We start from the raw sequence: 22,417 nt of genomic DNA, 5'->3' as shown, positions 1-22,417 counted from the left end.
CTGGCCCGGCCCGGCCCGACCCTAAGCCCTAAAATTTAGGGTAGGGCCGGCCCTAACCGGGCCATGATGACCCCTAGCAGAAGAGAAGAACGAGCCATTCCATATCACGAGGAGAAGAGGTACAAGACAAAGATATGCTAAAGCATGGCCTCAAGTTGACTACAGGAGCTGATATCCGCCACCAAAAAAACCCGCGAAGAAAACCGTTGAATTTTGGAGCCTCTTTTTTCTTTTCCTGGAACGTAATAAGAATCCAAGCCTGGCCCCACATGGCACGCACGCACAACCCGAGAAACATTTTCCCAACTTATAGATGGACAGAAACAGAGGCCTTTGTTGAATCAATCTCTCTCTCAAATTCCAAAAAAGCATCTGACAAATACAATAGGAAATCTTAAAAATCTCCCCCACCCAATTTATTTCACGCAGACGAAGCCATTATTATTACTCACTAAAATTGAAAATGAGTGACACCAACACTCTTACTTTTTCTTCTTCAAATTCAATTATAATTATTATTTATGGTTGTTGCTTTTGGTGTTGTTCCCCAAATCTCACCTCACCTCGCAATCAATCACAGCCGCTTCTTCGATTCTCGATAGCTTTGGTTTCTAGGGTTTATGCTTTGGTTGAGGTGAGGCCATGGAGACTGGATCGGAGGGAGAGAATACGAGAGCTCAGGCTCAGGCTCAGGAAGGTGAGATCAGAACCAAGCGCAAAATGAAGACTCGTTCGCAGTTGGAAGTTCTTGAGCAAGCTTATGCAGGTTTCTGGATTTTTGTTTTGAGAATTTGTTTGTTTATTTTAGTGGAGGGTAGTGTAATGAGAATGCGAGTGTGTGTGTGTGTGTTTTGGATTTTGATTTAGCTGAGCAATACCCGTCGGAGTCGGTGAGAGCTGAGCTGTCGGCGAAATTGGATCTTTCCGATCGGCAACTACAGATGTGGTTTTGCCACCGGCGATTGAAGGACCGTAAGCCGACGCCGACCACCGGGAAGCGGCAGAGGAAGGACTCTCCGGCTGGAACGACTGGAGTGGTTTCTGAGGAAATGGCGGGGAGTGAGCCGCCGCCGCCGCCGCAGCAGTTGATAATAGAGGCTCGAGCTGTTGCTTTTGTGGAGGCGCAGCTGGGGGAGCCATTCAGGGAGGACGGGCCGATACTGGGCTTGGAGTTTGATCCGTTGCCACCGGGCGCATTTGGTTCCTCCGTAGGTACATTTCGGTTTTTGGTTTCATTTCTTAGTCCTTATAGTCATGTAGTTTGATTAAAGACGTAGGATATTAGTAGTGCTATTTTAATTGTGAATTGCTCGGTGGATTTCTGGGCGCTTTCTTTTGCTGTTTGCATGTCTCTGTGATTGGGGCATATAATTACTGCTTTCTTAGTTGAGAACTTGAGATGTGATGTTTATTGATGTTATGAACAAGATTTAGTGCCATGCAACTTCAATAGGATTAGTGCCGGAACTTAGAACCACTCCTGGTTGATGGAGGAAATGGATGATATGAAATGTGATGCCGCAGGCAAGTATTAAACTATATTAAACAAGCACATCTGATTACTAAGCACTTTATAATAAAGCGTTTGTCCTTAGTTATGTTATAAATGCAATGCAGAAATGCACTTTTAGGTTATTGTCTTTTGATTGTTGTTTATCATAATGTTCATGTGCTAGGAGCATCAGTTGTATCTTTCACAATTCCTAACCGAATTATTTTGAGGGATTTCGATTAATCATGTGTCAATGTCTCTATAGAAAGGCTACTTTGTAAGTTTTGAAAGGAGGTGAATAGTGAAAAATAGCATTCGAGGTTTTCTGCTCGTGTGTGGCATGGAGTGACTTGGAGAGATTCCAAGACACCTTTAGTGTAATGCCAAAGGCTGGTGTGAGGGTGTGAGGACAGAATTTTTCTAATTTCTAAACCATATCTAGGAGTGATTCCTAAAACCCTACTGGTATGAAGCTAGTAGTTTCTATCCCGTTCAAAATTTTACTTCATTTATTTCATTTCATTTCATTTGGAGTCCATGAGTTTGTTGAAAGCACATTGGTCTTGGAACTAGTGTTCTGTCACCACAGCCTTGTGTTCACGGCTGGGTGTCATTTCCTGCACCTCTCATTTTCTGCAATACAAATTCGTAAACCATAACTAGCAAGGATTCTTCTTCCTATTATTATTTCATGGATTAGATGAGGTACTTCTATTAGTGTTACCGTATTCTAACTGATCTGCCGGATCTAGCTGTTGGTATTTGAATTGAAGGGGAACTGTTTTATTTGGATGGTTCTGTATCCACTTTAAGTTTACTAATGTGGATTCCAAGGATAGACAGCTCCCTTCCCTCTCTTATTGTGTTTTCCCTTATCTCACATTAAGTGCGTTATTGCTTATGTGGGTGGTGTTGATTAACTTGATCGTTGTATATATGTCTAGAATAAATTCATCTTGTTTGAATTAGAATGCATGATGCTCCCCTCTGTGCACTGATTCAATACGAAGAAATAGAGTGGACACATGCTGTATGAAAACCAATATTATTGGGACTTAATTCTCGTTTGACATGTTTGTATTTTTTTATTCATTTTTTCGTACATTCTCTTTCTCCTCGTATTTCTTGACATGTGTGGTTGATTGCATCCTTTTGTGAGTTACAGTACTTTGTAATGAGTACCCCCTGAATCCCTTTATATAAATCATATAGGAGTGGCAACTGTTGGGCAGCAGAAGCAATCTGGATGGCCATATTCTGCAAATATATATGAGCAGTCTAATGCTAAACCGATTAAGGTTTGTATTTTTCATTCTGTTATGAAGGCTGTAGCTGATGTAATTCATACTAAAATTCCTCTTTCTTCTCGGCCGTAGTTGGTTGTCCCCATATTGATTCTTTGTAGCTGATGGATTTGATAATTTCATTCTCATTTCATGTCCTATCAAAGCTGGTTGTCATTGTGTTAATTTCTGTTGCTGATGTTCATTCTCATTTCATGTCCTATCAAAGCTAGTTAGTTAATATGCTCTGCAAATATACATGATACACTCGACTTTAAAAAAAAAAAAAAAAAAAAAAAAAGAACCCAGTGGCGTGTTTTCTTGTATCCACTGAATTTGTGCGTTTTGCCATTAAAAGTCATGGGTTTGTTGGTTTGTTTCTCTTTTGTGGTTCTATTTAATAAAAAAAAATGCTGTCAAATTTTTCATATTGTACAAGATTATAATTCTGTGTGTCTATCTCTTAGGAGGTAATATTTTATAGTCCAAGGACAAAAAGGTCAATATGAAGTCCTAAACTACAGTTGTTGACACCAGTAGTTAATATTATATACAGTAAATACTAAAAATACTGTCTAACACCGATCTTGAAGGTGCTACTCTCCTTCTCTCTAACTATGTCATTGGTTCCTCTGTTAATTCTGTGTAAATGAAGATTTTTTGTACCATTGTTTCAGTTCCTGTAATCTAATTATCTCTTCACCCTTCAAAATATTTTATAGAAATGATTTTCTTTTGCTTTTTACTTTGGTCCTTTGTTGATGCCCTGTTATTTTCTCCTAATGGAACAATTGTGCATTTCTTGATTTACTCAAATCTGTTGCTCAAGAAGCAAAAGGTTAACCAGCTAATATGTGCCCTTGGTTCATTGTCAGGGTGCTTCAAGGACTGTCCATGAATACCAGTTTCTTCCAGAAAAGCCAACTGTTAGGACAGACACTTATGAAAGGGCTGCTCCATCTCACCACTATGGTTCACCCACTGAATCTCGCCATGCAAGGATTCCATTATCTACTGTGTCCTCGTTCATTCATGGTAATGAACAAGTACCCACTGTATATGGATTTCAAAGCCAGATGGCTGGACTAAATCTTTTGTCACAGCAAGGCAGGGCTGGTCACCTCTTGCCATCTGCTTCAGAAGAATATGGCAATGTTCATGGAAAGAACTTCACGAATATTACCATGGATGCTCATTTTAGTGCTCACCCAATTAATCAACTGAACAATCCTTTTATACCATTTGCCAGAAGGGTGGCTCATGACGAGGATGATGTTTTAAGATTGGAAAGGAAGCACAAGGTCTCTAATGCTCTACACAGTATTCATGACTTTATAATTTTGATCATCATATCAAGCATATTATTACTTCTTGCAGAGTGAAGAAGCAAGAATAATGCGGGAAGTTGAAGCCCATGAGAAAAGGATACGTAAAGAGCTTGAAAAACAAGATATCCTGAGACAAAAGGTTTGGTCCTCACCAATCATGCATGTTTTGCGGACTTTATATATGCTGATCTTTTTTTTTCCGTTTGATATGTCAAGAGAGAAGAGCAGATGAGGAAAGAAATGGAGAGGATTGATCGGGAGAGGAGGAAGGAAGAAGAAAGGCTATTGCGTGAAAAGCAGAGAGAGGAGGAGAGATACCTAAGGGAGCAAAGGCGTGAACTGGAGCGAAAGGAGAAATTCTTACAGAAGGAGTCAATAAGAGTAAGTCAACCTACTTCTTGGCTGCTATTCTATAGTATAAAGATTTCTTAAAGGTGAACTTGATATTCTCAGGCTGAGAAAATGAGACAAAAAGAAGAATTACGCAGAGAGAAAGAGGCAGCAAGGCTTAAAGCTGCTAATGAGAGAGCTATTGCTCGTAAAAATGCTAAAGAATCAATGGAACTCATTGAGGATGAATGCCTGGAACTCATGGAGTTAGCTGCATCAAGCAAGGAACTTCCTTCCATGTTGTCTCTTGATTATGAAACCTTGCAAAATCTTGAATCATTTAGAGGTAACCCCAATTGATGTTTAAGTTGGATGCAATGTTGTTTTGTTACAGGAGTCCGTTAATTATTTCCTTTTTATGTGGTAACAAGAGTTAGGTCTTATTGAGTTCGAAAGTATGTCTCCAGGTTAATGTTCATGTGATATAGAGATATATTTATAGTTTGCAACAATCCTCTATAATTGATATATCCACATAACTTATATTTTTTTATTTATAAACATTATTGTCCAATTATAACTTTGTTTTCATCTAAACTGTTCCTTATTTTTTAGGTCTCCCTTTTACAGTCTTTTCTGCTAGAAATTAGTAATTTGAAAATTTGGTAGCCATTTGATTATTACTATGATTATTTCTTAGACACTGCCATCTATCACAGGTAGATCAATAATTGGTTTCCAATTTGATCTTTTTTTTTTTTTTTTTTTTTTTTTTTGCTATTTTGGGCTATGAGGATCCTTAAATGGGACCTAAAAGTTGGATAATTTGGATCACTGCATTACGTTGTGGGGTGATCTCCAACAATGGTCAATGATGTTTGCAAACTTCAAACTTAATGTCTGCTGTAGAGAAATGTTGTCCTTGTGTTTTCTATGGCGTAACATTTGCCTTGTTCCCTAGTTCTTGAAGCCACATTTCTTGATTGGAAGAATACTATAAAAACGTGGGTTAATATATACTTGATATAATAAAATGAGTTATTGTATAAGAACAGTAAGTTTTAGAAAATTTAACATCAATATAGAGTTGTAGACTGCCAAGATATTGAGGAACATAGATTGCTGAAGTGGAGGAATTGTGGGAAAAGATTGTTCATTGGTCTTCCTTCTGGGCTTCTGTTTCAGTGGCTTCTAAGAGTGAAAAACTGTCTTCCATTTTGTGTAATTGGAATGGAGTGATTAGTTAGTCATCCTCTAGGTCTGCTCACTTCCGTTTTCTTTTGATTCTATTTATTTATTTGTACTAGTTCCTGTAAATTGTTGTGGTCCCTCTGCTCCAAGCTTGTACTTTCTCACAATTTGCCTAGTTCCTTTCTTCTCATAAAGAAAAAGAAAAAGTTAATTGATTATCCAGATACAATTTTTTTTTAAAAATGAAATGAGAATTTAGATATGCACAGATATATGAGTTTAGATATGCAGTTACATGAGTCTGTAGTGTATAAACTATTGTGACTTGAAAATGTCTAAAATCTTGTTGTAATCTATATGAGAGTATGATCATGTCTAATTTGTTTTCATCAAAACGTTTTATTTAAAATGGATGAAACTATTGAGGATGATCGATGACTCAATTGAAGGCATAGACCTGCTACGACTCATTTATAATATAAGGTTTTATTGGATATCCTCATCTTTGTGGTCGTTTGTGTAAGACAAATTTTATAGGCTACTTTTAGGCTGATCTATATTTCTTAATTTAAATTGAAATGGACTTTCATAATACTAAATTTGTCTACTATATCATGACTGTACAGTATACTGAAATTGTTTGATTTTTTGATGTTTGGATTTTGGTCGTTAAAACTGTGTTATGAGAAAACACAAAAGATATATATACTTTTAGCCTTCTTGAATTCTTTTTTTAAACCTATTTCTTATTTTCCAGACCAAAGAAAGAAAAAGAAAACAAATATTTTGCTCTAAAAGATTTTTATTCGGTTAATATGCCCATACACCTAGCGACATATAGTATAATATACTAGAGAAAATAATATCAAAACACATAAGGTGCCATATTGTAGCACTCATTTGAGAATCAAAATATAGACAAGTCATCTGATATTGTCCGAACTAAATAGGTTTCTGATACTGACAAATAATGTGCATTATTTGCTGTGATTTAAATTTATATAATTTGCCATCCCTGAATCTTTTTCCCCTCTGTAGTGCCATTCAGTCACCTAATCTTGCTTTGTATGCCTGGTTAGTATGGATGCTTTTCTGTATGTATCATCTAACAGGACTTTATTTATTTATATAATTTCTATTGCTAGATATGCGGAGTACATTCCCACCCAAATCTGTGCAGTTGAAAAAACCTTTTGGTATTCAACCTTGGATAGATTCAGAGGAGAACATTGGCAATCTTCTTATGGTGAGTGTTCTTATGTCTCTTTTGCTTTCCTGACTTGTATGATCCACTAGACTCTTATCTAGAATTATGTAACTTCTCTCTCTCTGCACATCGTTTTTGGAGGAAATGACCCATGAATATTTGCTCTGGATGTATGTGGACACACCACACACACCAGATGTATGCAGGTCAATTATTTGGAGGATTTCCTTTCATGTATCGTACTTTGGATTTAGTGTTTTGATCATGTTCATCATGCACAACTTCAAGTCAATCTAAGATCTTTAGAGATTCTGATTTGGATATATTGATTTTATTTTCTCTCGACTGTCTGTATTTGAAATATTAAGTTAAGTCAGTATCTCTGATAATTCCATCAGTGTTGGATTATGATTTGTATTTATCTTTTACATATCTTCACTAGAACTTTCATGGAATGATAGTCCATATCGATTTGGCTTAAAATATTGGGAACACTATGATAAGATCCAAGGCTAGGGTTGGCAATATATAATTCATGTGAAAAGTTATCAATTGACCTAAATGTTGCCAGTGTTACTCACACTTCTGACAGATCAGTGTTACACCATAGATTTTCACCACCTGTTGGTCTGTTTCTGTATGAAGAATAAAAGCCCTTTGTTCAACCCCACATACAACATAATTACTTAATAGCTAATGACTTCAACGATTGTCATGTTTTTAAACAACATTATTGAGGGCCTAATGACTTCAACGATTGTCACGTGTACCTGATTGTTTCTTTACCAATCCATTGAGGACCTAATTCAATGTTAAAGGACTAATTGTGTAATTGGTTATTTTGGTTTTATTCAAATTGTTTCTTTCTATGGCCTATATTATCAGTTTTGAAATCGAATGATGTTTTTATCCATAATTACAAATACTCTTACCTTGCAATTTATTGACCCAAGCTTATTGTTTAGGCATGGAGATTCTTAATTACTTTTGTGGATGTTCTTGGGCTTTGGCCATTTACTCTCGATGAATTCGTTCAAGCTTTTCATGACTATGTAAGTTGTGCTTTTTTTTTTTGGTTGAAATCTTTAGCTTCTGTAATGGGTTTGGTGAGAGTCCATGGCTCTTATCCTTTTTATTTTTATTTTTTTTTATCTTTTTTTATTATGTATGTGTGTTTCACGTAAGACTTGCTTTCTTATGTTCAGGATTCTAGGTTGTTGGGTGAGATACATATTTCACTTCTAAGATCCATCATTAAAGACATTGAAGATGTTGCAAGAATACCCTCTATGGGGGTGGGAGCTAATCAGAACTGCGCTGCAAATCCTGGAGGCGGTCACCCTCAAATTGTAGAAGGGGTAAGAAGCTCTGCGGTTATTGTAGATCTGCATTTCAATTTGGTTTCTGCTAGGTTCTTTCTTTCGGATTACCATTTTTCTTTGGCATGTTGATTTAGGCATATGCTTGGGGATTTGACATCAAAAGCTGGAAGTGCAACTTAAATCCACTGACATGGCCAGAAATATTGCGGCAATTTTCTGTATCAGCAGGATTTGGACCGCAACTGAAGAAGAGGGATGTTGAACCAGCTTATCTTCATGAGGACAATGAGGTGACTTTTTTTCTAACCTGGCAGTTATTATTATGCTTCATTTTCAATCTTTAACTAGTTGTTTTTGATGCCTTCTCTGAGAATATGAAGAAAATCACACATTGGAAAATGGGGACCTTGCAAATGTGTTTACAAGGATTTTACTTGTTATTTGTGATAATTTTGACTCATTGATTTTGTTCATGCTCTTCCATTAAATTGTTTCTGTTTACATATGGTAAACCAGGCTGGTCACTTTATAGTCTTGGTTTATCGTAAAACAGGCAGAATTTTAAGTTTTGGAAAAAGAAATTAATAGGGATAAGAAATTGAGAGCTTACTTATTTGCTGTGTTTGCTAGCGATGGTTTACTTATATTCTTTTAGACCACATAGTAGAAGGTTGAAGTTGGAGTCCTTGGGTTGTTTCTATCTCCTTTTGTGTCATACTTTAAAGAGTTAGGTAACAAATCTGTTTCGGTGTTCCATACCTCTTTTACTTGTAAGATAGTTGAAGGCTAAGCTACCTTCTGTTATATGATAATCGTGAGATGGTTGCTCATGGTAGGGTAATGCTTGTTATTTCATTCAAAAGTGAAGATCCAACTTTGTCCAGTTCCCGGTTGGTGCACGATATGGCACAGTGAGTGCATATCATTTGCTTCTTTCCTCCCTGTACCATTAAAATTCTGGTTGAGGTTGTTTGGGGAATTTGACTCAAGTTAGGTAATCCCAGCAGCATGAAAGCAAAAGGTTGTTGGTAGAAAGAAGGATAAGCCAAGCACATGAGGAGGGGTTGGAGCTTTGGGGGCGTGGGATTGGCTTCTGAATATTTGTACATTCTGTTACTTATAAGCTAATGAAATAGTCCTTTAGTCAAAAAATGTTTTAGATCAAAATACTTAATCAGTTGATAGAAAAGAAGCGGCTTCTAATGTTGTCTAGTGACTCTAGTCTTCATTGGTATAAGGTGCTTGGCTACTTATATAGAGGAGTACTATATTGTGTTAAAAAAAGAAAAAAAAAGTAGGTTTCCCCATTTTTATGAATCAATTTTCATGATGTCATATTTTTGCTGCAGTCTTAAGGACTTTAAACATACTAACCCACAAATCTCCAGGAGTTCTTTACCTTGTGATATATTTATCTTTTCGACGGTACTGTTTCGTATTCGACTTAGTAATATATATCTGGATGCAATTGCAGGGTAATGATGTCAAGGATATAATTTCCAATTTACGCAGTGGAGTAGCTGTAAAAAATGCCTTCGCTATTATGCAAGAAAGGGGTTTTTCTAACCCTCGCAAATCAAGGCATTGCTTGACTCCTGGAACTGTTAAGTTCGCAGCATTTCATGTTCTTTCTCTTGAGGGGAGCAAGGGCCTTAACATATTAGAAGTTGCAGACAGGATTCAGGTAACTCAAGATGTGATGACTTGCATTTTTGCTTGACTAGTATTTAACTTCTTTTGCTTATTTATTCAAGAAATCAGGACTTCGGGATCTCACAACAAGCAAGACACCAGAAGCCTCGATAGCTGCTGCTTTGTCTAGGGACTCAAAACTATTTGAGAGAACTGCTCCTTCTACTTACTGTGTACGCGCTCCCTACAGAAAGGACACAAGTGATTCCGAGGCAGTACTTTCTGCAGCCAGAGAAAGAATTCAAATATTCAATAGTAGGATTTTTGATGTTGAAGGAGCTGATGAAGCTGAAAGAGACGAAGAATCTGAAAGTGATGCAGTAGAGGATCCTGAGTTTGATGATTTAGGCACTGAAATAAATCCAAAGATAGTAGCTCAGAATTCTGAAGAAGCAAGAAAAGTCAGTGACGGAATATCTTTGGAAAGTGGAAAAGGAAGTTACGTGGTTAGTAAAGCTCCAGGAGACCTTAGGAATGTCACAGAAGGAATTCCTTCAATCAATTCTGAAGCGTCCATCAAGGTTGAAGACACTGGTTGTTCCTTGGATTCTGTTGACGCTGCAGGAATCTGCAACAATGTAGCTAATCATGATCAAGAAGATACAGAGATTGATGATAGCAACCCTGGTGAGCCATGGGTTCAAGGACTTACAGAAGGGGAGTACTCTGATCTTAGTGTTGAGGAGCGCCTCAATGCACTTGCTGCATTAATTGGTGTGGCAATAGAAGGAAACTCGATTCGAATTGTTCTCGAGGTATTTAACCTTTCATATTTATGAAATTGGATAATTTGCCAAAGCAGGTTTAGTGTTTGTATTTGAAATGTTAGCTCTTTTCAGGAACGTTTAGAAGCTGCAAATGCTTTAAAGAAGCAATTGTGGGCAGTGGCGCAAGTTGATAAACGGCGTCTAAAAGAAGAACATGTCATCAAAATGCAATATACCCCTTTCATTGGGAACAAGACTGAGCAGAGCCTGACAATTCCTTCTTCAGAAAATAGGCAAAGTCCATCTCCTACCGTTGATGAGAAAAACATTGAGACGACGGTGAAGCTTTCCGTCCTGCAAGAGCAGATGGTTGATCCACAAAATGAGCAAAATTATATCAACAGTTTTCCTTCTGTAGGAAACCTCCAAATGCAGGAGTACTCTGTTGGTCCAGACAATCACCCATTTCAGCAACCCGGTCTTATTGCTGATAAGTCACACAAACAATTAAAATCTTATATTGGTCACAAAGCAGAGGAGATGTATGTTTATCGATCATTGCCTCTTGGTCAGGATCGTAGGCATAATAGATACTGGCAGTTTATTACATCTGCCTCTCGAAATGATCCTGGTTGTGGCAGGATCTTTGTTGAGCTGCATGACGGTCGTTGGAGGCTTATTGATTCTGAAGAGGTAGTTTTCTCTAGGCGTGCATTATGTGTTCTGTCAAGTATATATTGTGCATCTACTATTGGTTTCCCCTACTCCAGCTTGCTTTAAGAGTCTCTGTTTTCCCAATGTTTGTTTGTCCTAGATTATATTATGAATTCTAAATAAAGAATTATAAGCTATTTTGGACTTTTGCATATCTGTTCCACATTGCAGTGCTATTGCAATTTATAATGTCGTCTAGGTTTTGTTGATATGAAAGGCTATTATGTGAAACAGTGACCTATTGGATTCTTTGTTTCCACTAATTTCTTTTATCTGCTGTTTTTAGTCTTTTATTTAGTTATTTATTCATCTGTTCTTTTTTATTTTTTATTTTATCATGTGGGGTTTCATTTCGTACAGTCTGGATGCAGGGCTTTGATGGTCTTTTGGCATCTTTGGATGTGCGTGGGTATAGGGAATCCCATTTGCAGACAATGTTGCAGAAGACTGAAATATTCTTCAAGGAAACTGTTAGAAGAAACAAGTTGCATTCTAACCGGGGGAGGCATATCAAAGACACTGCTAAAACAGAAGATGTTGAAATGCCTTCTGGTTATGATTGCAGTGGTGGTACAGATAGCCCTACCAGCTCTGTTTCTGTTGCTGACTCCGATATGTTGGAGAGCTCAATGACTTTTTCAATTGAGCTAGGAAAGAACGAAACTGAGAAAACTGGTGCTTTAAACAGATATCAAGATCTGGAGAGGTGGATTTTGAAAGAAAGTGTTGGTTCTTCAATATTATGTGCTGACAAAAATGGGAAAAAAAGGTGTCCCCAGCTACTGGACATCTGTAATTCTTGTCGTGGAATTTTTTATTTTGAAGAGAATCACTGTCATTCTTGCCATAGAACTTTTGGTAAGGGCGAAATAGATTTTTCACAACATGTGGTACTGTGTAAAGAGAAACTGAAGTTGAATTCTGATTGTAATTTACGTGGCTTGAGTTCTTCTCCCCTTAGGATCAGGTTGCTGAAGGTGCTATTAGCTTTGACTGAGGTAACTGCTTTTGACATTCTTGCTTTATAATCTGCAGTTCATTCTACTTCTATATCTATAATAATTTTTGACACCATATGATAGGTTTCTGTTCCATTAGAAGCTCTTCAACCTCTTTGGACCGACATGAACCGTAAATCTTGGGGTAGAAAGTTGCATTCCTCGTCAACAGCTGAAGACCTTCTCCAGGTTACAAATTGGCATTGCTCCCTATTAATGAAACATTTTTTCCTTTTTCTTTTGGAACATGTGTAAAAAAGATGTAGAGAGGCACCATTAAGAGGTCAGTGACTCGATGCATAGTGGAGGTTTACATCCAGTAATTTTCAAACACAATAATTTCTACAGAATTGAGAATGCTACTGGCTTTAGTACTTTGGGAAGCAATAACAATTTATTTTTGGAGAGTTTTAGTAGCCTGCCCCATCATTCCATTCTCTTTAACCTTGCCTCTGTAAGCTTGTTAAAGATGATTCTTTTAATCAGAGTCAGAGGTAACATTTTTAGTATCCTACACTTTGGACTTCCGTAGTTTCAAAATTTATTAATTGTTGCAATTTGGTCCAGTTCACATATCCCTTCATTTAGGTGATGGAAGTTCCCTGTGTTGGTATTGGGAATGTCATTATAATCACTTGACCAGCATAAGCGTCACATGGCATTTGACAACAAAATTACCATAATAACTGTCAAAGAATAACAGATTTCTAGTTTTATTTCTTAATTATGAATTACAGAAATTATTTTTGCACAACATGTACTAGTCTGAACCATGTAGAGCGCCTTAAGTAATTTTCTTTTCTTTTTATATATATTTTTTTCAGGTTCTGGCATCGTTGGAGAGTGCTGTAAAGATAGAATATTTATCTTCAAACTTTGAGACTACCGGTGAGCTGCTATATTCCTCAAATGAAAAAGGACGTGTTACTAGCAATTCTTCTTCTCCTGATAGCGTTGCTGTGCTTCCATGGATACCACTTACAACAGCTGCTGTGGCTCTTAGGCTCATGGAGTTTGATACGGCCATCTCAAACATGCTACAGCAGAAGCTGGCGACTCAGAAGGACAAGGAATCTGGGGATTTTAAAGTAAGTGATATCATATTAATAATTTAATATCATATAATTTATTTTAGAAAATAATCCGGAATGGGTATAATGAGGAGGAATGAATCACTTGGCTAGTGCATGCAGATGTTGTGTTCCCTAATCAAGTAATCAGTAATTTTCTCCTAGCCATTAAGCATTCAGGTTTTGTCAATAGAAGATAGATGTGTGTGTGCACTTGAAGTGGAAATAAAGAAAGCAAATGTAATCAACTGCAATATATTTGATATCCATATACTTATTTGCTGGTCAGTGATCCTGATAATGTCTCTTGGGAGAATGTACTCTCTCCTGCATTCCATTTGACCAAAATAGGCTTTAATAGGCTTCTAGAGAAATATATGTCTATTTGACCAAAATAATAAGAGATGTTGATTGGACTTTGGGTTTGGTATAAGCACAAGGCTGAGAAAGAAAAAGAACAAAGAAAACAATTAAGCACAAGGTTGAGATTCAAATGCTACCAAGACAATATATCTTGGTCCTTCACAGAGTTCATTCCTGGTGTAATAGTAACTATATTACATGGTTTTGAGGAAGTCGTAAATGTGTTTCCTCAAGTAGATATATCTAAAGAATTTGTTATGTAACCAAGTAGACACAGATTTATCAAGAATTTGTTACCTAACCAAGTAGATATATTTTCCATTAATGACTCGATACTTTCATGAAAATCTTTATGACTAGATATTTTCCATTAATGACTAGATATTTTCCCCTTTACTTTTTATTCCAGAAGCTTCCAACAAGATCTGCTGTCATGAAAAGTTCCAAGAATGAGGAGATCTCAGGAACTCCACATCAATCTGAAGATTCCAAAGAAGGCAACTGGGAGTATCTGGGGAGTGGACTTACCGGCTCTGGCCATGGACAAGGCCGTGGTCGAACTCGTGGTAGGCGAGTGCCAAAAAAGGCAATTGGTTTAAGGGGCAATCCTAGGAAGAAGAGTAGAGTTACAGCCAAAGATAAATTAGTACAGGTGCAAGTACTGAAATGGAAAGGCAGACCACGTGGACGAGGAGGGCGAAAGCGTGGAAATCGGAGCATTAGAGGCAAGGAGACAACGTTTAACAGGATAATTAAGATTGGTGGGGAGAGAACTGGCCCCAAAGACAGTGTCTATTATAAATCACCAGAGGACTTGGTTGAGGAGAATTGGAACGTAGGTGAAACTGCGGCAGAAAATGCAAGCGGTTCTGGAAGGTCAGAGTATGAGGTGGAAAATGGGGATGCATCAGGAGATGAATTTGATCATGTGCATGTGGATGACTATGCCGGTGGCTTCAATGGCAAGTCTGATGACTTATTGGAGGGAGGCGAATATAACGTGGAGGGTGACGAAGATGATGTCGACGATGAGGTGGATGACGATGAAGGTGAAGGAGCACAAGATTCAAAAGGGGATTTTGATGGTGCAAGATATTATCAATGGAGAGTGGGATGAAGAGGAACACATAGCTGATGATGGACAGCAAGACATGGAACTTGGTGAAGGTACCAGATCTTCGTCTTCAGACTATAGTGACTAAACTGACATGAAACTTGTAGAAAGAATTCTTAAATTAATTTTTGGTTAAAGGCTTCCCTGTAGTCCAACTATGTATTGGTAGGGCAGATTGCTCCTCCTTGTTCATTAACTTAAATGATCAAGTGGGTTAACTAGGGTACTCTACTAATGCAATAGTATGCATCTTAAGCGAACTTCGGTCATAATTTTTTATCTGTAGAAAAGATGAACCAAGTCAAACAGAGTTTAGGCGTCAAACTGTTATCAAACAGATCAAACCAGATGATTGGACTTCATTTTTTCTGTTTTTTAGTTGAAATAAAATTACAATGAAGGTCAGATCAGTTAGTTAGCATATTTGGAGCGAAACACTGTACAAGGTAGAAATTACTAATCATCTGAGATGGTTAACGCCGGTTTATTAAGATCTGTAATGAGGCGGCTGATACGGCGGTTGACATGAGCGGTCAATGCTGTTCAACCGGCCATTGTCTGTTTGCAGGTCACATAATAGGGAGGTTTAAACAACAAAGGGCAAGAATAGTTGTCACAACTAAATCCAGTCAAAACCACACCAAGGATTAAGTGATTAACAAAATAAAACAAGGCCAAATAACACTTACCAAGTAATCTTCATTCGATGAGTAATAACTTTGAGGCAAATTCACTAAAAAACCTAAGCACAAAGTAGGAAATGGTATTATCAAAACCAAGCTGATAGTTGGAAGTGAGTAAACCTCTCAGACTTGGAACATAAACTTGTAGTTATGTCCATGCGAGGTCTACCCCTCATTCAAGTTTCTGAACACTAGGATTAATTTCAGTATCCTAAAAGCTTCTTGATTCCAGCCTTCTGCTCTGCTGTCAACCTTGTTGGGAACTTGATGTTGAATTTTATTCTCAGCTTGCCTCTTTTGGTGGGTTCTTTCTGGATTGGCATTCCTTCCCCTGGAACAACCTCCTCATAGCTCGGATGAATTACATTATTGACTGGGATGGTTAATCTCCTACCATCCAGGGTGGTGAGATTGACAGTGTAGCCAGTAAGAGCCTCGACCAAAGATATATTCTGTGTCACTATCAAGTCATTTCCATCACGAGTGAACACGCTGTGTGGCTTCTCGTCAATAATGAAAACAATATCTGCAGGAATAACATTTGGCTGTTCATTTCCTTTCTCTGGAAAGGTAATTTTAGTACCCTTCTTCCAGCCAGGTTTTATGTCAATGGTCAGAATTTCCTCCACCTCCATGCCCTTCCTGCATCCACAATAATTGTGCGATATAATTTCCTCCACCTCTGGTAAGTTATTTGAACAGAAAGAACATATGAACATAATGACGATGCATGATTAGTCAGCATTCAAGAATTTCTTTAACCTACAATAACTTGATCTTTCCATGACAAACTAAATTGCTAACTCACTGTAGGACGACATTACAAGTAAGATGCTCTGGAAAATTTGTATTCAATTGGGAAACCCAATAGTTGAGTTCTCAAGAAGAAACTCAGCTACTCAGCTAAAGAGTACTGAATTCTGTGCCTCGAATGACATAAGCCTGTAATAGATGCACTCAACTGAAAATAAGCACTAATACTCTGCTGATCCAATATCGCTTCTGTAGCTGACAACTACATCTACAAGTCTACAACATTATTGCTTACCAAGGCATACCTCTCTCAATTCATAAAGCTTCTTATTCAGACCCAGTCAGAAAGATTAACAAATTGACCAAGAAAAAAAATTACCATGTAATAGCAACTTATTATATTTTCTTGTTATTTATATGAGACTGAGTGTGCAAACTATATTGTAAGAAAAGACCGATAGAACATAATCCCATTTTTATTCAATAATAAAAAATAAAAAAAATACACGCACAGAGAATCCCATAGTTAGATACTTCAATGTGAATTGAACAATTAGATAATAATAAAAATAAGAACTTCATGTGAAATAAAAATAGCCTAGTATATAAACAACAAAGGAAGATAAGATCTATCATACATTCATCTGTGAATAATTAAAACTTCAAGAATGGCAAAGCAGTATTTTCTTTTAAATTACAGAAAGCCTTGAGCTTTCTTGTGCATAAGAAGACAGAAGCACCTATCCAAAGTCCAAAGGGTTACCAAATAGACATGCTTTTCCAGGTGGATAAAACGGAATTACTTGATTAGTGTTGATTATCTATAGTATGAGAAGCAATTACTCTTTAGCTGCTTAATGAGTATCTTCCTAGCAAGAGTGTAAAGTTCACATTTCACACACACATTCAACTGTCATCTTGAATGGAGAAGACAAACAAAACTCTAGTAAAACCAAAAACCCTTGCTAAAAACAAAAACAAAAAAAGAAGAAGAAGAAGAGAAAAAGAATAAGAAAAGAAAAACTAAGGAACTATATAACTCCAAAACAGCAAGCACTAGCAAACCAAATTAACATGTTAAAGTCAGAGAGCCAAAAGTTCCTAACAGCGCATAAAAGATACATGAATGGATAGTTACTCACCCACTGGTGTCAGCAATATATCTGGATATCTTCATCTTCTTGCTAGTTCCTTTGTAAAGCTCTTCAAGGCTACAAGGCAACCTGTTCTCAATTGGAGAAGCTTTGCGAGGACCACCGTATTTCATTGAACCACCTCCACCTTCTCTAAAAGCAAATGCATCGTCACCAAAGAAGCTACTATCACCAAACAAGCTACTTGAAAACCCTCCCCCTCTCGTGCCAAAAAAACTCGGCAAATATGTCGTCTGCATTCCGAGGATTAAAATGAAACGCTGTTGGCCCATTTCCAGTTGAGAAGTAGGAAGCTCCTCCAAAGTCAGAAGGTGGCACTTGACCCTTTAGCCCCTCTTCACCATACTGATCGTACACTGCTCTTTTCTGGGGATCACTCAGAACCTACAAAAATGCCAATATAAAATGAATGAAATCCAGAAGCTTTAGCACTAGTAACCACTACAAAGGGTTGTGCTTGGTCACCGAATTGATGTCGTTTGGTATCAGCATATTACCAACAATGCATACAGAAAACCCAAAAACCGAATTTTGAGTTTTTGACACCGTTACTCATATATAACACGCTTAAATGTTGAAGTCAGATGATAGAATTATGATACTCTAGAATGCAAAGAACCGGTATTAATATGTCCAAGTACAGATGTACCAAAATTGGCGATACTATCAATTATCAAATACCGAAAATTTCAGTTTGTTAACTAGTACCTCAATCACAAAACCGATAAGTTTTTGTTTTGGATTTGGCAAGGCCTAATACCTATTCGAACCAATCAGTGCATAGATGTAGCACCTATAGTCAATCCAATGTGTAATACTTTCAATACTGATTAATAACACAACACAAACCACCACATGTGGTCGAGTTGGTAAGAGCCTCCAGGTGTGGAACCCCCACACCCGGGTTTGAATCCCGGCAACGCTTATTGGAGTTAAATCCCAATATATTCTTGGTGGCCAGGGGGGAGAAAGCGTTTTGACATGATCTTCCGGCACAGATTAGTCTTTGAGCCTAGAAAGCATTTGAGGAACTCTGTGATCTCGATAAAAAAAAAAACACAACACACACCAATCTTGACAACCTCTGTAAATCTAAAGTAGCAATAAGGGGTCTTGAATCTGAGTGCGTCTATCTATCATCGATTGGCAATGGGTAATTAATCATAAACAACAAAATGGATAGGCAATAATTTCAAATCCCGAGTACATGAACATGAAATTCTAAAACCATAAATACAGAAAGAAATAGATAAGTAGGGGAACATGAAGTTAAGAGATATATACCTCATAGGCTTCCGACACTTCTTTGAACTTGGCTTCGGCTTGTTTCTTGTTATTGGGATTCTTGTCGGGATGCCATTTCATGGCGAGCTTCCGATAAGCCTTCTTCAAATCCTCATCTTTTGCGTTCTTATCGACCTGGAGTATCTTGTAGTAGTCCACTCCCATTGTTGCTCCCTCTATACCACTGAGCTTTAGACCCTTCTGGGTTTTGTGCTGTGGCTAGTTTATTATCAATTTGGTGTCTGCTTCGGAAGGATTGCGTACTAGTTTTGATGCCTTGAGAATAGTGTGGAAGGTTCCAGAAATCTGTCGAAAGCCCTCCCAGCCCGCTGATCATGGCATTTTTTTTCAACTTTAATTTATCACATGCTTTTTTTTTTCTTTTTTTTTTGATTCAGCAGACAAGTTAATTTTATTAATGCTGTACTTACATGTCCTTCTTATTACTAAAATAATTTTACATATTTTGATAAAAGAAAATAATTTTACATAATCAATTATTACAGTACAAAGTACAAAGATGGCAAACAGTAGACCTTTCGATGAAGAACAACGTAAAAAAGATGAACTCAGAGCCTAGTGAACTAGTCCTACCATTAGAAAATGAAAAAAAAAAAAAAAATTGAGCTTCGAAGGAGACATAGCAAGATGTTCGTAATTCGTTGATTGTAGAGGAGAGTCTTAATTACCCAACATCCCAACCTAGACAACAAGCAAGTCCAGTCCCACAAAGAAAAAACACCTGGTTACCATTATATATATATATAGATATATATATGTTGTAAATATTATTATCTATGCGGATGTCCATGTAAATACTCATTAGTTATGTACTTTGATGTAAACTCTACCTCTATATAAAAGAGGCTAATGAGACTGAATGAGAACACTTCTACTTCCTCCCAACTATTCTCTCTCCATACTTTCTCAACTTTATAACACGTTATCAGCACGTTTTGCTCTGTTTTCTTGAGTGCTTTATTTATTTATTTTTTTAACTCTATGATGATCCATGAGTCATATGGTGCAACGTTGTTGCTTGACCCTAAATCTTGATCTATGAGTTTTGTTTGATTGATATTTATCATCAGCCCTATGATCCTTTTTTTGAAGTAAAATGATTTTCGATACAATTGAACGATTATTGTTTGCTCTTACCTATATAGCTTCATCAGTTATTTGGTTCTCTTATTTGTTGTTATCTATTGATTAACGGGTAGGTATTTCAGATTGATCAAGATTTAAAGGATCATGGTATGATCAACCCGATGATTCTATCCAGCCTTCATCAAATAAATGCTTTTATTACTTATTTGACTCCAAAAGTCGTTATCATATAAAATATGATCTTGATATGCAGTCTAATTCAATTATAGTTTAAATGTATATCAATATTGATGCTGGTATTAGCACTTACGTTGCTTGCTTTACCAATTTTTTTAATGAAATTTTATGGCTCATGTTTTACAGATCTGATTGTTTATAGATGATATATATATACCGATTCGAAACAAATTTGTTTTTTTTCTGTATCATAGATATATGCTTTGTTACGGCTAGACCACCGTTCACATATGCAAGATTTGCAGTGAGGAAATAAATTTGTTTGGTTTGTATCAAAGCAATTGATTTCCTTTGGTCTACAAACCGTATGGGTGAACTTAACTGATCGAACAAGGTTTTTTTTTGGCCTCTATTTTATTGATTTATTGTTTGATCTGACCACCTTATTATGGTAATCAAAATTGATCGAGACCTAAAGTCTCTTGATCTGATTACAAGACGACTTGATTGATGTTCTTCAGAGATTGCGACATGAAGTCTCTCAAATTTATACAATTACGAGGGCCAGAAGATCCTCAGAATTATATAATCGAGTATATGAACTCACATATTTTTGATCCCCAATAATTATAAGAGGGCCAGAAGTTCCTCAAATTTTTTTTTTGGTATTGGGGTTCCCTCCTCCGTACGACAATGTGAATTTGAAGTTCAATTTTGAGCACTTGGCTAAAGCTAGCAGCTACGTTCTCCACAAGATAAAATTATGTTCTTGTGTGATTAGAGGAGAGAAAAAAGATTATCATTTTGTGAAGCCAGAAGTTCTGTGTATTTTCTTCATTAATGGAACCAGAAGTTTCCACAGTTAATTTTATTGCATAGTTTATCTATTTATTTTTCTTCCCTGCAATTTTTCTATTTTGTTATGTACTTTCGTTACAGTACTTATCTTTTAAATTAATTTTTTTTACTCATACGGACCAACAGACTTATACCTCGAACATATGAATTTCGAATGTAATTTTTTTTTAACCAGAAGTTCAAAATTTCATAGTAGAACCTGAAGTTCTAACAGTAAAACTCAAACCCGTAGCTTTGAGTATAAAGTATAAATTAGTTAAAAGTGAACTTGAAGCTTCACTTTAGTCACCTCGAGCCTGAAGTTTCGAGCACCAAATTTATTTGAACCCGAAGTTCAAATTACAAAATCTTAGAACTTGCAGTTCATAGAAAAAAATTTCGAACCTGAAGCTTCGATTACACATATAATTCATTCATAGTTTATTTGACTTTATGTCAACTCGAACTAGAAGTTTCGAGTAAATTTTCATATGTCGATTGATACATTCTTCTTTATGCCTGCTTAAAGCATTCCACCTTAGAACTTGAAATTCTAATTGTGCAGACTCGAGCCTTAAGCTTCGAGTGGATATATGGACAATTTATCGAAGAGTTTTAATCTCGGTCAACCTCAAACCTGAAGTTTTGAGGGAATTATATTGACACCAATTTAAAAGTAAGCAGATATTTAACCGTTGGTTTATGACGAATGAGGATGAGTATACCCCAAATTTGTGATCGTGAATTTTGTAATTAAAAGAGATCAGAACCTGTAGTTCCTTGATCCTTAATTACATGAGGACTTGAAGTTCCTCAATGACCAAACTAACTAGATGACCATCTAAAGTCTTTCACTCATAAGTTATGGTCATAAAGTTTAAACTCGGTATTTCGAATAATCATTTTGGCCAGAAGTTCAAAATGCATTTGTTGTTATTAATCTACATCAAACAACAATACAATAATTGAACGTCATGTTTTACCTGTATAACACGAACCAGAAGCTTCGTGTATATCCTATGAGATCCACTGTTCAATTCTTGCAAATTTGATTTGTGTCATCTTCAAACTTTATGTTTTGAGTGACTTTCAGGCAATGCAATTTTATCCATGGTGTCCAGAAAACATTACTAAGGCTTATGCTTATGAGGCTAATATAACAATCATCTCAGATCTTACATATCTGATTGATGGCTCTAGAAGAGCACACATTATTGTCCCTTTGCATTCTGTGCCTCCAATATTACTAGAGATGTATAATCTCCCCGTCTCATAGATCTCATTGTATAGTAAGAAAACCGATTGACATGGCTATACCATGAAATGCCACCAGAAGTGGATTATGGCAAGAGAGAAATTAGGAGTCAATGTAAATACTGCCCTAACACCCACACATGTGAGGAAATTGTAAATTAGGCGTGTGTCACTGTCGCCTATGGTACACTATATGGTGGATTTTTGTCGCATATCCACATATCGACAGCTCAGTTTTTAGGTACTAATGTATAGATCATCTCTGCAAATTTTCAGCCAAATTAATGATCGTTAAGGCATTGATAACTGCCTTAAAGCTAGTAGGGTTCATGTTGGACAAATTTAGTTTGTCCATTG

At 36.8% G+C, this 22,417-nt stretch overlaps 2 protein-coding genes across 5 annotated transcripts; one reads left to right on the top strand and one right to left on the bottom strand.

The window, feature by feature from the left end:
- The first annotated feature begins 329 nt into the window (after positions 1-329).
- Positions 330-15,225, top strand: LOC133724832 (homeobox-DDT domain protein RLT2). 4 transcript variants are annotated; one of them, XM_062151710.1, is made up of 19 exons: positions 330-766; positions 868-1,212; positions 2,705-2,790; positions 3,651-4,076; positions 4,153-4,242; positions 4,320-4,484; positions 4,557-4,779; positions 6,770-6,870; positions 7,797-7,883; positions 8,037-8,189; positions 8,288-8,443; positions 9,628-9,837; positions 9,908-10,600; positions 10,685-11,245; positions 11,638-12,264; positions 12,349-12,453; positions 13,089-13,152; positions 13,252-13,352; positions 14,110-15,225. In XM_062151710.1, the coding sequence occupies exons 1-19, from the start codon at positions 643-645 to the stop codon at positions 14,812-14,814; spliced, it is 5,022 nt and encodes a 1,673-aa protein (XP_062007694.1). In that variant the 5' UTR covers positions 330-642; the 3' UTR covers positions 14,815-15,225. The 4 variants fall into 4 exon arrangements, with proteins under 4 accessions (XP_062007694.1, XP_062007692.1, XP_062007691.1 ...); XM_062151708.1 differs by having other exon boundaries at positions 331-766; positions 14,107-15,225; XM_062151707.1 differs by having other exon boundaries at positions 331-766; positions 13,089-13,352.
- Positions 15,226-15,458: 233 nt separating this feature from the next.
- On the bottom strand, positions 15,459-18,924 carry LOC133724833 (uncharacterized). Its single transcript, XM_062151711.1, is given in 4 exon segments — positions 15,459-16,136; positions 17,390-17,616; positions 17,618-17,785; positions 18,686-18,924. Coding segments are annotated over 4 exon segments (999 nt in total). The 5' UTR covers positions 18,851-18,924; the 3' UTR covers positions 15,459-15,697.
- Between the last annotated feature and the right edge of the window lie 3,493 nt (positions 18,925-22,417).

The sequence above is a fragment of the Rosa rugosa genome, chromosome 1, assembly GCF_958449725.1.
Source record: "Rosa rugosa chromosome 1, drRosRugo1.1, whole genome shotgun sequence".
Taxonomy (NCBI): domain Eukaryota; kingdom Viridiplantae; phylum Streptophyta; class Magnoliopsida; order Rosales; family Rosaceae; genus Rosa; species Rosa rugosa.
This window is presented reverse-complemented; position numbering and strand designations above follow the sequence as displayed.